The sequence below is a fragment of the Manduca sexta genome, chromosome 24, assembly GCF_014839805.1.
Source record: "Manduca sexta isolate Smith_Timp_Sample1 chromosome 24, JHU_Msex_v1.0, whole genome shotgun sequence".
NCBI classification, from domain to species: Eukaryota; Metazoa; Arthropoda; class Insecta; order Lepidoptera; family Sphingidae; genus Manduca; species Manduca sexta.
Window position 1 is genome coordinate 3,117,951 of NC_051138.1, and position 17,663 is coordinate 3,135,613.

The 17,663-nt window shown below is 36.6% G+C and overlaps 1 protein-coding gene across 3 annotated transcripts in view; it reads right to left on the reverse strand.

The window, feature by feature from the left end:
* Positions 1 to 17,663, reverse strand: part of LOC115440592 (1-phosphatidylinositol 4,5-bisphosphate phosphodiesterase classes I and II) — a 77,101-nt gene that overhangs the window by 38,212 nt on the left and 21,226 nt on the right. For all 3 annotated transcript variants that reach the window (XM_037442199.1, XM_037442201.1, XM_037442200.1), the window contains 2 exons: positions 10,494 to 10,631; positions 769 to 902 (listed from right to left, as the gene is read on the reverse strand). In XM_037442199.1, coding sequence (XP_037298096.1) covers positions 769 to 902; positions 10,494 to 10,631 — 272 coding nt within the window. The remainder of the gene's footprint in view (positions 1 to 768; positions 903 to 10,493; positions 10,632 to 17,663) is intronic.

Sequence of the window (17,663 nt, forward strand, 5' to 3'; positions counted from 1 at the left end):
TGTTTCTACACAAAAGAGCCGTGCGCCGCTTTTGATATGAGTTAATGAATTTTAAAATATTGTAATTACGATTAAGTTATTACGGTGATTAAAATGTTTCTCCTCTTAATGCAATTTAATATTATTTTGTTAATGTAATATCTCTCATGCAACTGTTTAATATTAACATTAAAGAGAAAAAGCAATTATATATTTTAATTTGGCCATGAACTACCGCATAACTATAAAACATTTATTTTCATCGATATGTATTATACAGATACGCTTTGATCAAGAGTTATTAAGGCAGCTCAGTATTTCTACGAAAGAATAGACTTACAGCAGTGGGCAATCTTACCTCTCCACAAACCCTACATTGCCTGTTGCGCTATATAAGCATAATAAGTGGCGAAAGCCTGGTTAGGAGTGAAACGGACTGTCAAGACGAATATCCGCTGGTTCAAAACTCAAACACACGCACCTTTTTATAAACTTATATGTGTATTCTTTATGAATTATCGCTTGTTATAACGGTGAAGGAAAATATCGTGAGGAAACCTGCATACTTGAGAACTTCCCTATAAAAAATTGAGGATATGTGATGTCTGCCAATATAAGTCAGCGTGGACTAAGGCCTTAGATATTATCTAAGTATTAGAGGAGGCCCGTGCCCAGCAGTGGGACAATATGTAATACGGAGCTGATAGTATTATTTATTGCATGTAAACATACCGAAAACCTAACCAATTCTCTCGATACAGCTAAAACAATATAATAGCGCATACTTACTTCTTAACAAGTATTTTGCCAGACTTGTCCGCCTTGAGTGTGATCTTGGTGTGCAACTTTTCCAGGAACTTGATGGTGGGATTGTTGAGCTGGTTCAGATTGTACGTCAAAGCGAACAGCTCCTCGGTCCACATCTGGCAACAATGAACATTACATTATTTAGATAAAAAAAATAGTTAAACGGTAAAAAAAATGTATGATTTATTAGAATACGGCAGCTTCACTATTTCATACTAATAAACTGTTTGGTGTAGCTGATAAATCGATGTTATTTATGCCGACTGTGATGATTCCAATGCCGAATATAAGCATGATGTTCTATTATAATTTATAATATGTTATCGTAAACAATATATAACCTTACTTGCGCAAATCAGATTCTTTATAATAAAACAACACAAAGGAATTTCAACTATCTATGAAAACCACACAGCACCTCTTAAGGCAACCTTTAATAATTTTAAAACCAAACTACCGAAGCGATCTTGAAAAAAAATTTTATGGGACCAATCTGAAGAGAAATTCTTTCGAATAAAAAAAGAATTTTCCAAATCGGTTCATAAATGAGCGAGTTCTGAGGTAACAAACATACAAAAAAATAAAAAAATCACGTCGAATTGATAACCTCCTCCTTTTTTTTGAAGTCGGTTAAAAATATAAAATTGTGTTCATTTACAATCTTATTCCAAATAATTGTACAGCTTTTTATAAATTCTTTCGAGGAAACGGTACAAATGTATCAGCGAGTCGCATTAGAAGCGCGGCCCGTTGTTTAATCCCTTCTCATTAACATTTCATGAACGCGAAAAGCTTTCAATATGCTCATGCGCGTAATCTTAAACTGTACGCCACGCCCTTTAGTTTCCTTTCTCCCGGGACACGAAATCCTCTATCACATAACATTCTACCCGCCTTTCACCCTGGGCAGTTAGTCTCCAATCTGGCTCCGGTTGACGAAATGTGGCCGAAGTTACTCGTCGCTTGTTAATTATAATTTCATGCCAATAAATCCTATACAAACATCGTAATACTGGTTTTGGTTGTTTACAAAGCGTACAGGCGCTTCATAAAACGGCAACCAAAATAACTAATTCTCAATTTAATTGTTTCACAATCCGACTTTACATTTTGAAACAAACATTCGCCTAACCTAAAAGTTGCTTAATGGCTAGAGGTCAATTAGTACTTAGCTAATAAAATAGTTCTAGTTTTACGAGCAACCTAGAAACTGTGGAAAGTCAGTGTCTACAATAGCCCTACGACGTGTACATATTTGTTAAATACGAGACGACCGAATAAGAATATAGGTCTGGGCAACAGGCTGTTATTACGTTCCCTACAAGTTTTGCTTTGCTATAAATACAGTCATTACATTTAACAATAGAACACAATAGAACAAAGTCAATGTAATGTTTCCATTATTCCACTTCTACAGCACAGAACCCGGACTGAATAACTTTAATACAATTTATTGTAAGCATGAGTTATGAAAGACAAAAAATACAACGTAATTTATACATTTGTCAATTTAAACAGTCAGTTTTATAGCAATACACTTTGTAAGTCGTAAAAGCGTATCAATAAGTTATTTGCGCATCAAAACGTCCGCGATGATACATGTGCGTTCACACGCGAACCGAGCACGGGGAGTTCAAGTGGTTTCCAAACGACGCGCCGGCGGTAATGGGCAATTTTAATGACAACGTCAAAACAATGAACAGTGCGCCCGTTTCACGCACAAATGGATTGATATAACGCAGCGTTGTTTTAATTTCAGACGCACAGCGCACAGCAGTGAAACAATGGGGCGATGACACGGCCCGGCCACGCAGCGCCGGCCCGACGAGACGCTGCTCTTACCGCCGACTGTGACAACATTATACAAATACCTATTCACTACAATCTCCTTTCGTTTAAGTTTTATTCGTGATGCTTTACAACTGGCTTTTCTAGTTGTAAACGTAATACTTGAGGTTAAAATGCCTCCTTAGTTCAATATTATGTCTCCCGCTTTGCTATGGAGAGAAGTGGACAATTAATGTTCCCAACTCCTCCCTATCTTTTTATTTGATTAACTTCGTCGCGGGATAAAGACAAAGTAACGTTCCCTGAGACTCGACAAACTTCACCGCTCGGTGTTATAAAATGCATGCCACTGCTGATCCTTGATTATAATAATAGTAGATGTAGTGGTGGGTGTTGAGGCGGGAAATTCTCTAATTCACTATAATACCAATAATGCAACAAACAAAAAAAATTAGTATGTATAAACTATTAACAATGTTGTTTTATTCAATACACATATTTAACACCTAAACTTTATACTAGAATAACTCAGCATTTCCGGACATATGGGCAAAGTTGATTAATTGACAAAGTTTTAAAATTGGCAGAAGAATTTTATCTTGTATAATCGATGGAAAGTTGTTGGTCGGTGCGTTATTAGGGGGAGACATGATGTATGCAGAAATGCCTGGTCACGCTTCCAGGATATAACTTAAAACTGCTGAAACAGATATGATGAAACGAACAGATCAATCGCTGCACCGAAATGTTGATAGAATTATTGTTAATTATAGCTGTTCAAAAATATGAAGTTCAAAATTGTTTTAAAGCTCAGGAAAAAACTATCTTTTTTTCTAAGTATAATTGATGTGACGTAATTAATTTTTGAAGAGTCCAAATTACTTAAGTTTAATGACTGCAATAATCCTGATTATTCTGTTTAATAGATAATAGAACATTTTAGTGACACCATATTCTTATTTAATTCTTACACACGAATGACGAAATTAAGTATTAATCAATTAAATTAACTATTTATACGATGAGTGACGAGCTTTCTGTAAAACGAGAAGCTGAATTAGATCCCCGCATCGATACAAATATTTATAGATTAAACATTAACTCGGACCATGATGTGTGAGACCATGAATCCTGGTTCAGGGTTACTATAACACTAGCGTTTGCCTGTAGCTCCGCCCGCGTACAAAAGCTTCTTCAGGATAAATATTGTACCGGGAAAAAATTAAGCCTATAGCACTCAAGATGTAGTTTCCTACTAGTAAAAAAAAAATTGTTTTAGTACTTCCTGAGATTAGTGCGTTCAAACAAACTCTTCAGCTTTATAATATAAGTATAGATATGCCACTCTTTTTTTCGCAGTGAAATATGCGTTAATGCTACCACCACTTCGAGGGTAAAACGGTTATGTTGGTTTACGGTTAAACTTATCTTATGGCCCAATTTCTACACTCGGGACTAAAGCATAATCCGAACGAACATTGGACCGAGTCCCTAACCTCTGTATACCACCGGCATACCACCCAAAACCTGCGATGGCGTTCTTCGGCGCATACGATACTGCCCCGGGGTATCTTGTTGCACTAAGCTAGCTGCGCGGGACAGTCACTGATATTTATGCCATTCTTAATAATGTACAAAAATAACTAAACATGTTTAGTCCGAAAATAACGCCGGGACAGACTCAAACCGGTCGCAACATAATAATCGTCATTCCAAATATAGAATCGCACATTAACAATGTCAAGACCTTATTTACGTACGGTCCAAGTATATCCCCCAAATTGACAGACAAAAGCGGGCTGGACATGTTAAATTCACACCCATTTCAACTCGTTAACGGCATTGAAGATCCCGACAAATAATGGCGTAGAAAGCAGATATGTTGAAGCGAACAGATCAATCTCTGCAACGAAATGTTGATAGAATTCTTGTTAATTATAGCTGGTCAAAAATATGAAGTTCAAAATTGTTTTTAAGCTCAGAAAAAAATCTATTATTTTCTAAGTATAATTTATGTGACGTAAATCATTTTTGACGAGACCTAATTACTTAAGTTTAATGACCGCAATAATCCTGACTGATTGTTCTGTTTACTAGATAATAGAATATTTTAGTGACAAAGCAACACCTAATGGGAAGCACTAAGAGGAACAAAAATGTCGACCGACGAGAAACGTAAGCACCTCTTGACTCGTGCGAATAATTATTTCACACTTCTTAATTGCTTCTGCACGCTCTAAAATAGGTGACAAAAAATCACAACAGCGTCTAAATACTTAACAATTTTAAAATGGGAATACCATACACCCAAAGATAAGGTTATACTTGTAACCTTGGAACATATCAGAGATCCAATTAGTACATTTAGAATTCAGTTATTTCCGTCCAATAATATGATAACGATCTAAATTATCGCGCGATCAATACACAATCCGATCGGAAAACATAGATTTTAATTGCCGATCCAGGGAGGGAGCGGACGTCGTCGATTTACAGGGTAAATATTAAAGCAATGAGGCGACATAAGGGACCTTATATAATTACATAAAAGCCATTAAGGCTGAATCGCGCAATAGGCACTGGCGGGAATCGAGCCTGAGCTCTCCAGTAATAGCGCTCGACATTAGAATGGACAAGAGGTTTAAAATTTAATCTCTATATTACACGAGCGAGTTGCCGACCGCCTCTCCGCTCTCCGAGTACTATTTTGGTCAACGTTCTCATTTATGGTATTAATATTGTGCTACGTTTGTTCAATATTAATATTAAATCGATTTTCGACGTTCCCCGTTTGGCTTTCGTATGAATTAGATATGAGGTTATCTAAATATAATATTCTACTTATACTGAGGAGCTCTTGAGCATTTTCATTATTGACTTATACTTTGTTTAGTTATAAAGAAATGTACATTATCTTATTAATATTATTAAAATTACAAATGCGAATTTTTGGGAAAATGTATGAATGTTGGTTAGAAATAAACGCTGAATAACAAAAATCCGGTGAACGGATTTGGATCAAATGTGACTTTCTTGAGAAATCTTGAAATTTGGAATCTAATTTTTAAGTAGACGGCACTGGTTAGATAGCGCTATAAATCGCTGCAGTGATATAGGGATTTTTGTAGCATGAAAAGCTTTTCACTCGAACGAAGCCGCGAGCAACACCTATTTATGTAATACTAGAAGAAATAATGTTCTTCCATTCATACAAACGTCGAGAAGCTATATTCGATAATTTTCGGCTTTATATATTAAATATTTCGGTGTGTCGTAACATAATAACTAGATGTTCCGGAATTGCACCACAGATGCGTTTGCGCTGATAAACGACTAACCTATTTCGAACGTCCCATATCGAAGATAATGTCAAAATGCCATAAATAAATGCGTACGAGCGCAGTGGTGGGGCCTTGACCCACCGGATTTGTTCTGCGTCCGTATCGCACCATCGGTCGCACGCGCCACGCCACACAAACACGTACTTAACAATACATCACCGCGGAGACACAATGACGCGCGCCATTCTCCTCATGTCCATAAATAAACGTATCCAAATCTCGGATGAAAGACACACTCACTTCATACTGCGGAAAAATTGCCGGTTGAGTAATGGGATGTTGTTATTGCAAGAAACATAAATCATAATGTTTCCATTGCGGCGCGCGTCTGTGCGCTTTCTGTTTCGCCGCTCAGTGTACAGTGCGCACATTTTGTACGATGCATTTTATACTGTGTATAGTATCTGTATATTGTATAGTGTACGTGTATATTTTTTGTGTATTCTGTGAGCACGTTATTTAGGTAATTTATCACCATGCCACTTTATTCATTTTATTTTTCTCTGAACAGATTGACTTGTAAAATAATACAATGTACAAAATCATTCGAATACAGAAATTTCATCTTGATTTTTTTATTCCATAAATAATATGAATCTTGTGCACTTACCCTGTATCTCCACCAACTATTAAAATAAAACAATATTATTCTCCATCCCTGGCTAAAACTAGAACAGCATCAAACCGGACGTCGGGAAGCGGGAATTTTGCTTACATTTCCGCAGCGCTAGCCAGATTATTAAAACATCCGACGAAATGAATTCGAAATATTTCAACTGAATTCATACTTTACACGTCAAACAGCCACGTTTATCCGCGACATTAGTTAGCAACAGAAACTATTGTAGAACTTACGTTATGTATTCACAAACATGCAGCCGGCATGGCATAGCAAACATTCCCAATAAAAGTCAACACAGGCAGAAAGAGCGAAAGGTAAGACGTAATGAAAAATCCATACCAGGTCAAACGTTCGCTCAGAAAGCCTACATGCCGAGCCAATACCGAAGAATAGGGAAAGGATCTAATCTACGACAATACCGTAACATACCGGCGGCCCCGCGCGCACCGTCGAGCACAGATATCAAATATTATGAAATACATACAAAAGCCACGGCCGCCTTTGTCCCGCCGGATTCAAGAGGACGTACCGACAATTCGCCCCTGCAAAATTCTATACTGCGATAGCAAAATCTTATTGATGTACTGAGCTTAATTGTTACCAACTGGTCGACGAACGCAGTCAAGTTTCATAACTGAACAAAACAATGCGAATGCAAAGCGAACTATGTTGACCCACTTTCTAGAAAGTGCTGTACAAATAAGAAAAGGGAACCGCCTGCGGGACTGTTCGATTGTTTGAATGATATTTTTAAAACAAATCTCCCAACCTCACCGCCCTCTCGGCGGAACGGTACTTATTAAAGAGATAAAGAATATTACATCATTTCAGTGAAGTGTGTAGCTGCAACGAAGTCATTTCTTATACAGAACATTTTCAACTTAAAATTACATTTTAATACATTTTATTAAGCATTCATTTGATAACGGTACACTAGATCTCGTTTTAAATTATTTCGTGTTACATATTAGGAAACACATAAAAATTATATTACACGAACTTCCCCCTCGAATTTAAAAGCTTAACGCTAATAGGAACAAGGAAGCATTACCATTTAGAAAATTCCTTGTAATTAATAAAACATCCATTCCCCGAAGCCGTTCAACTGTAATCCAATAGGTAAACAAATTCCAAGGCGCACTCCACTCGAAAGACAGGAACCTTCATTAAAGTCAAAGATGGTGGAGCAATTTGCCGCGGTACACAAACACGGTGGTGATAAATCGCTTGCATTTCCCACTAATGGGTTCACGATTACTCTTCGCTTATGTTGTGTCCCATTGTCCGGACTACTTAACGTTGTAGCCATGATGTATTTGGCATCTATAGAAAATCCGTTTCTCTTTATGCGAGACAGAAAATGATCTATATTTAGAAAGAAAGAAAGAAACGTTTGTTCGCACAATATACTGGGACGCACACAAACATTTATAACAAGGTACAAAAAAAAGAAAAAAGTAATACATTCGGGGTCCTCGGAGGGAGTGTAAACCTGAAATTGAAAAACTGGCACCGGTTGTTACGTTAATTAAACATATTAGGAAGCGGATAATAACGTCCGTGGAAGGTAAAATCTTTTGGTTGCACCCGGGAATCACTACGCACTTAAGAGTAGACAGGGTGTATATCACCATAGTGATCAATAGCCATGAGCCACGTGTTAAGAATTTGAATTGATGCAAGACAAGGCGACATGTATGAGACACTGGTGTTACAAAGCTTATGATTCTAAAAGGATAAACGTGTAAACATCGCGTCGATTTTTAAGCATTTCCGCAACAAATCTCCAAAGTGAAGAACCTTAATCTATAAAATAAAATAGCTAAGAGAAATTGGCGGATTCTATCCGAAACCTCGAGTTAACGATTTGTTGGTTGCTGGACTATAAAGTCTTTGGTTTTATGCTCTTACATTACATACGTCCCACTTATTATTAGTCAAACTGTCTACCCGAGGGCATGGGATGGCGAAGGGCCTTCAGTTATTATTCGACGAATTAAAATCGAAGGAGAAAGCGCTTGATATAGCTTATCATGTCCGATAGAAAGCACTTAAGATACTTCACAAGCTTTTAAGGTAAACGAAAGGATTAGGTCATTAAAACGACGATTAAGGACTTTAACTGACGCTTTCTTTTATACGATTGTAAGTTTAAGTGTCGTGTTGGAAAAATATATAATATTCATTTATGTATTATTTTCTATTGTATACATTGTAAGAGTGTTGCCAGCTTAATGGATTTACTACTAAAATTGGTAAATTGGTTTTAATGGCCAGTTGATGGAACCAGGAACTAAAACTAATGCAAACAATCAAAATAAACTACAACATTAGTTATTAAGGCACCGTCTAGCTTCTCTTAACAAAATATACTTATAATCGGTGCAGATACACCAGAGAAGCCTAAAAAACAAACACACTTTCTGTACCTATAAGATTCTATCGTCTCAGGGTAAAATGTATATAAGAGCGATGTTTGGCCAACCATATCGAAAGACAACGTAGGATTCGAGTGGGGTGTGTTTGTAGAAACCGCAGGGACGCGAGACTGTCGATATTCGGCCGCTCGCCGAATGCCTACTGTACTGTGCTGCATCGATACTGGTATGCCGTCTTCATTCCATTCATGAATTTCAAACGTGCCACTAACATCGTATTCGAATATAAATCTATATGTATCGTTCTTATAAACATATTATACTAAGATAGTGTTACTGCCTCGGTGGCGTAGTTTTTCACGGTACGACTGCAGTGCTGAGGTCTCGGGTTGGATCACCGGGTCGGGCAAAGTAAGAGTGGGTTCTTCTACTTAATTTCACCCCGGAGTCTGGAATTTGTGCCCTAAATGGCCTTATAGATTCCCCTGTATCACATCATGTTATATATGCACGGCGACAAGGGGGTGCACCTCTGCCTACACCTTCGAAGATAAAATGCGTGTGAGTGTATATTACATATTGTATATAATATACGTAGTTTTGCATATACTATAAACTAACATTACTCAAACATGCGAAGGAGGTTAGTAGCTAATATGACCATAGAAATAATGGTATTCAAAACAAGTTTCATCTGTCTATATATTGGCTCTAAGGAATATCCTTACTGTCAGGCAAACGCAAACAGACATTAAACAAAAGCGAAGGTCTAAAAGTTGTACCATTATGTCCACATCATTTACCTACGAGTATTCGAAAACATAAACTTCTTCAACCGCAATTAAACTTGGCAACACTCAGCGATTGAGTTTCGTTCGCAAAACCATTTAACTACACAATGGCACAGCTAGTAACAACTGTACATCTCAATAAAAACAAATCTAAATTCATCTAGAAACGTTTTGAACGCTGGACGGTGGGCGAGCGGCGAGCGGATACCACCTGATGTCATCCGCACACGCCCGCACTTAAACATAAAGATTAACCAACGGAATTGAGTGGGACGGGCGTGTGCAACCTTTGGCACGGACTATATGAGAAACATTACCTATAAAAACGCTTGAGATTGGCAGTTTGAACTTAATGTTAAAAACACTGAGGTCTATATATAACATTGACTAACGAAAAAAGATGCAGAACGGCTGCTCTAAGTTGATGGGTTTGAATTTAAGTAGTACACCTATTAGCTGCACGCTAGGGACTCATACTTTGAAACAATAACTTTATCGCCTACGAAACAAATTTCAATCCGGCGTTGAACTTCGCACTGAGAAAGCAGATTGCAGGGCCACTGGTCAGCATACATATTTATATTATATCACTTACATTGTTACTTATATCTGAATTTGAAAAACAAAACATAAAAGCATGTTTCTAACTTCCTATAAAAGGAAATGCATTCAATAAGACAAAGTTCACCACCCCTGTCCCAGACTGTAGCCCACAGAGCAATCTCGGTACACGGGAATCAAACCAATTAACTCATCAAATAGTCGATTAAGGCGCAGTCGCAGTTACCTGAGCGATTTCCTTCCTCGTGCAGCAGAAGTTTATGAACATCACGTTGACGAAGTCCGCGCCGTAGCACACCGTGACGGTCTTCTCCTCGAGCGAGCCCTGCGACCCTATCAGCACCACATTGCGTATCTTCGGATCCTGCAAACATACAACATAATTAATCATCATGATCATTCTTCAAGGTGTTAGTTCCTTCATTGCGATATGCTTTTTGAAGAAGTTGCAAAATAGATTCTTACCCCCTTGTTCATAGACGTTATTTATCTAAGGACGGAGCATTGCTGTGATAACAAGTCTGTTTCTCAGTGCTAATGGCATGGCATCCTTCGCAGTGCGTAGGCATAGGGCCGTGGTGATTGGCTAATATTTAGATACAACTTGAATCAAGTTGGCTGTCAGATAAACAAAGCTGAGAAACAGACTTGTTATCACAGCAATGCTCCGTCCTTAGATAAATAACGTCTATGAATAAGGGGGTTAGTTTTTAACATCGTATTTCATTTATTAAAGGAAAATTTAGAACTAGCACAACAAAAACTGGTAAATATCAAGCAAAAAAGGTCAATTAAAAGTTTTCACAAACATAAAGTCTAAAAATACATATCGTAGTAAGGAATTCATCGACGATACACCGTACTTTACATAAGAATCAAACTCCGGAAAAAATTTCACATACATATTATCTATCATTCGAGCAAGGACACAACATAAGTAACACATATTTCCAACCTTAATTAAATAATTAAATAGAGTTAAAATTAAATTAACCGCGGAAACAGGTTGCAGCAATGACGTCAATGATGTTTATACAAATGATACTTTTTTCATTTAAATTTCATCCGCGCTGGTATAATGTATCCGCCCTGAGATAATTATACTTTTATTTTTCAATTTATGAAATCTTGAATGTGAAAAATACGATGACGCTGTGACAGTTCAATGATTTGAATTATTGCATTCGGAAGTATTTATTTAGGCTATAATAATCTTAAGTGAAATAAAAAAATACACATTGGTAATAAAGCAATGGAATTATACATTCTGGGTACAGTCAGCCTAAAAAGTAGCTAAACAAATTCAAAACTTTCACTTGTGTTTTTACCAACATTTTCTTCACAAAAATATAAATAAAAAGCATTTACTTCGGAAAGAGAAAAAAAAACAAGTAAACTTAACGTGTATAAGCAATTTGGAGTTTTGAATTTGTTCAATTACTTATATGGCTAACCGTAAGTTCGTACAGTCAGTCTTTAATAAAAATGTACACAGATGATGGACAAATGTATGTATTACAAAAAAAATATATGAAACGTCTTCATGTCAACGTAAAGTTATACTCATTGGAGGCTGACCGTACTTAATACACTAAATCTAACACAGCTATTACTTAACACATTGATAGAAAAGGACAAAATGATAAAACACAAATACAAACTGTTTGTATATAAAGGGGATAAATAGCATTGCCAACATCGGATCCACAGATTACAAATCCTATGAACCATAATTGACGATGATCGCTTTGAGATCCACTTTGACTGAGTTACATACATTATACACTTTACTCGGGCTTAAGACAGATCCGCGTTTGCTATCCAAACATTTTAATAGACCGTTCAAAACAGATTTGCCTTCGGTATCATGCAGACAGATGTAATAATGTAATAGTTTGGAGTACACAGCAGAAATTTCCAGTAGATGTTTGTGTATTGAATTTGGATATCTGATAAATTTACGATAGATATAATTTATACTCTTAGAAGGTAGGCATCGACTTTGTATTTTTGATTATGATAGAAACAAAAGCATTCGAGACTATCAAGCCTTCACACCCACCACTGCAGCTGCTGTAAATCACGATCGGCAGTGGCACGCCTTTTGTGACACCGTGCGGTGAAGCTTAGCGGGTGTCAGAAACAAAAGGATAGCCCAAATTAAAAAGAAAGTCATAATGAACCCACGTACGTAAAACTAAAACATTATTAAAAAATTCTTAACTATTTTCCAATCCCAGTTTTATCTAAAAGCGGATGTGGTCGAGAAAAAAATAGGTTTTAAGTTTAAAACAAATTAGAATAGATAAAACAAACTACCCATTAACCTATAATTTATAACTATGCCTTGCCAGACTTTATAACTGGTATTTTAATATGAATACCCACAGCATAATCTGCTTCCGGTCACCGGTGGCACGCAGGACATTTCGGTTCTTAAACCACGGTAAAGCTATGTTCTACACATAATACGAGCTCTGAAAGGGCCATATTATATAAAGCATAAAATTTAATGTTAACTATAACAATACTGTGACGCCTAATCGTTGTTAATGCGAAGTTAAAGTGCCTTGAGCCCCTTTTCAAATTGTTGATCTTCGGATTCGGCGAAAAAAGATCAACAGCTTGAAAAGGAGCTCAAAGCTTTTAATAGTAGCGAGGACTGCAACGTTGTTGTCGATGAATATTCCGCCTGGCACGTTGTTGATGTTGAGCGCCGGTACTGGTCAGCATGCAGACAATCTTGCAGTCCATGCAGGCCGAAATTTTTTTGTGCGCATATGCTGCAGTTGGCTCAGCGACTTTATCGCCATCAGTCAACCGCAACAGGCAATAACGCAGCACACGGAGGGCTTCAATTTTATTACATTTATTATTTATTCAATTTTCAATTTTATTACATATCTTACAAAATTGATTTTAAATATTTATACATAATATTCACTTCAATAAGTTGAAAGTTTAGGGTCCACAAAACATCGAATAACCTACCGTGACCTAAAAACAAGCAGTAACCCTAACGTAAACAAAATAAATGAAGTCGCAAACTTTTGCCATAAATCGTTGAACTGTTTTTATAAATTACTCGTTATTGAGGTCTCATCTGTCTTCAACTTAAAGGAAAGGGTTAACGGCTTTTTATGAAAAACATTTGCGTATCTCATACATATTAGAATCCATAGAAAAATCAATAAAAGTGGAACAAACAGATGGGATTTTTAATCAAGTATTTAACCCTACAAAAACGGTCTATATTCTACGAGAAATGATTAAGTATTAAACACTAATATAGACCCAATCATGGAACAGAAGCAGTTTAACGATCTGTGGTTGCATTAGTTAATGTTAGATGATCTTATTTTTTTTTTTATTGTTTGGACTGACGAGACGATCTTGCCGTTCGCCTGATGGTAAGCGATACAACCGCCCATACAACAACTTGAATTACAAAGTATTGTTTGGTATTTCACTGCGCTCGCCATCCCGAGACATCAACTTTCAAGTCTTATTATGTCCAGTAGATCTACTGGCAATTTCCTTTAAACCGGAACACAACAGTGACTACACACTGCTGTTTAGCGTCAGATATGAACGAACTATATTATGAACGTATTTTGATAATTAAATTGTTAATGAATTAAATTGTAAAATAGTATCAGTCTACAGTCACAAGAATACTGACACTTTAAGTAGAAAATAACAAATAATAAACATACAGTAGTATACAATATCTATTAGCGGAATATTAATTTAAAATTTCCAAGAAATTCTGTAAAGAAGTCCCTTTTACGATCCTCGGTAACAACTAACAACCAGCGACTAACTCGCAGGAGTTATGAAACGTATCTATTTGGCGTAGTTTACAGCCAACATAAATCTACATAAAATGCTTTAAGGCGCCGCGAAGCTACTGTTTATTACCGAAACATCAGGTGTAATTAAATTGATAATTTTGTAGTTTTCGTATTGTATACCAGTTGTAATTTTGGCTTACTAGCATTATTTATCTTATCACGGCCTCCTAGATGGTAAAACCAGAGACGCATACCCGATTTTTATAGTTTTGCTTCTAGTTAATGCCAACGGATTGGTAGAAGTATCGAATATACATCCTATCTATACTACTATATATATATATATATATATATATATATATTAAGATGCAGAGTTTATTTGTTTCTTTGAACTCGCTTATATCTCAAACTATAAAACCGATTTTGAATTTTTTTCACTAATAGGAAGCTACTTTACTCCTGAGTACTATAGGCTAATTTTATTAATTAATTATTATTTATCCCGGAAAAACTTTATCACACACACATCGAAACCGTTGACAAAATATAGTGTAACTGAAATTGTACGAATAGGAAACAAAAACCCTTAACAATAGTCATGATTTTTTTTAAATTGAAGGCATTTGCGCTATGGACCTCACTACTATGACGTTTACATTGCACTTGTACTTGCGAAAGATTCAAATTTCAGTCCAATTTTTGTCAAGCAACTTTCATGGATTAAGCCGGAAATTTCCAGCAGCGATTAGTAATCGGAGTACAAACGAAAATATTTATTTGAGCCTAAAATATATTAATAAATGTAAAGAGATTATTGCTTTTGGACACAATAAACACCAGAGCGATCCACGTTCGTTCGCTACTATACCATTAGGAGCTGGGAAATAGGTAAACAAACCACTAAACTGATTTTTTTATATTTATTTAAAAACTAGCTTCCGCTCGCAGCTTCGCCCGCGTGGATTTCGGACTTCAAAAATGGAGGAGGTGCTCAATTTGTCGGGATGTTTTTTAATGTATGGTGGTATGCAGGTGGTCCGATTGTCCGGTCAGGGTCTGATGATGGGATTCTGGTGAAATCGAAGGAAGCTTATAGCATGATTCAGTATTCACGCGTGATGGCTTATTATTAGCGTATTTCATGTATAACTTTGGTGTTTCTATACCGATTTCTATGATTCTTTTTTCATAATTTAATAATGTTAACTTTTTTAATTAGGGATGACTGAGAGTGTTATAAACGTAAGAGTAGACAAATATAATGAGAAAGCTTCGAACTGCTAAGCTATCGGGAGTTACACGTGTTATTGTGAGTCAACCATAAAAGATAGACATATGCTGTCGTGGGATATTTTTTACATAATTTTAAGGAGAACATTTCCGTCATACATGATTTCTGCGTAGCTTTAACCATTAAGGTTGCACACGCGACGGAAGCTTAGAAAATGGAGTAACTTCTCCCGTTTTCCCAACATTTCCCTTCACTGCTCTGCTCCTATTAATTATAGCGTGATGAAAAGTATACTATAACCAGCACAGGAGTATGACAAATAATTGTACCAAGTTTCGTTAAAATCCGTCGAGTAGTTTTTGTTTCTATAACGGTTATACAGACAGACAGACAGACAAAAATTTTACTAATTGCATTTTTGGCATCAGTATCGATCCCTAATCACCCCCTGATAGTTATTTTGGAAATATATTTCATGTACAGAATTGACCTCTCTACAGATTTATTATAAGTATAGATTATATTTGGTACACATATTACCGATATCCGTTCATTATGTGTAGATGTGTTTATTATACATGTATTAAAGGATAGAATAGAGGCCGCGTATTAGACAAACTTCTTCGTATTTTTTAGTAAGTTGGTTAGGTACTTAATCATTCCCTGTTTTAACCTTAAGCCTACTGATTCAATACTATTAAAACAATCTATTAGAATACTAACAGCTATATACTAAACAGAATCTAAAACACGCCAATAATATCGAAATAAACACAGCAAGGAAGCAAACTATAAATACATTAAAAATAATCAAAGTAATTAATTTCCGGTTTAAAAGTACATAATCTATTTATACTATACAAATAAAGCAATACAGGTTCAATAACTGTATAAATAATAACACGCTTTTACTAAACGTGTTTAAATCCTTTACTAAAGAGGAGTTTTCGACTACTTTAATTACTTCTTGATCACGTTTTTACCATTGGCTATTTAATATAAATAAAACAATAATTCGTTGCTATCTAGGATTAACAATTACTTTGGAATAGATAATAATAGAGATTTCTTATGTTTACGCGAATGTTAGACATTGAAATTAAACTAATTTTCGGATTCTATCGCGATTAGTATTTTATTTTTCTCCCTACGTTTCGACCCCCCCGAGACCATGAAGTCTGCAAAGTCTTCGAAACGTCGGGAGAAAAATAAAATACTAACCGCGATAGAATCCGAAAAATAGTTTAATTTCAAGATAATAATAGAGATAAGAATATTTATTTTGCCCTAGGAATATACGCCAATTTCAATTTCCGAATTCGTCCAGAATATAAAAGAAAGTTAATTATCGCCCAACATATTACCGCTTCCAAGACTTTTTGATAAGACATTTACTTGTATGAACCCATTCATATTCAATTATAGTGAAGAGCAATTGGCCTGTCTCCTCCAGAATGGTCAGTCTCCACGCCGCGTTCAAACAATTCCATCTACATTCATTACCCACTACCTTTATCAACCGATCTGACAAACGAACATTTATATTCTATCTCCGGATGGCAATAAAAATATACATAATTTAGCAAGTCACATTAGCCGAGTATAGGCGCAGGTAGAACACGGTTGGATAATGCGAACGCAATGTTCGATAAACAGCGGCGATAACCTAGTTGGTTGTGGAACGGACTGCCGAGACGAATGTCCGCAGGTTCAAATCCCAAAGGGCACACACCTCTGACTTTTCTAAAAAAATATGTTTGTGTTCTTTGTGAATTATTGCTTGCTTTAACGGTGAAGAAAAACGTCGTGAGGAAACCTGCATACCTGAGAAATTCTTTATTAGGAATTTTCGAGGGTGTGTGAAGTCTACCAACCCGCACTAGGCCAGCGTGGTGGACTCAGGCCTATTCCCTCTCAGTAGTAGAGGAGGCCCGTGCCCAACAGTGGGACAGTATATAATACAGAGCTGATATTATAATGTTCGATAGTTCAAAGCCGGGCTAGCCGCGCGGATGTCGAACGGTCCACCGTCGATCGTCCGGGAGCGCTCGCTCCGCCCGGCATTCGCGCTGCAATATCGATTCCAACCCAGTTAAAAAAGATAGGTCACTAAACCGACGCTGTTAGTTCGCCACCGGCATACCCGCGCTTTTCTCCACATTCGCCAATCACAGATAAAACTGACACGTCCCCTGACAACAATAACTATATTTTTCCCCGAGACGCGATTTACGAGGTTAGCGGACCGATTGTTTCGGTCTCCGACAAATTACCGCCCGCCGGGACCTATAAACGGACGAATGCGCAAATATCACGAAATTAAAACGTTCTAAACTGTTTCTATTTGATTGCTGCTGTAAAACAATTAAGG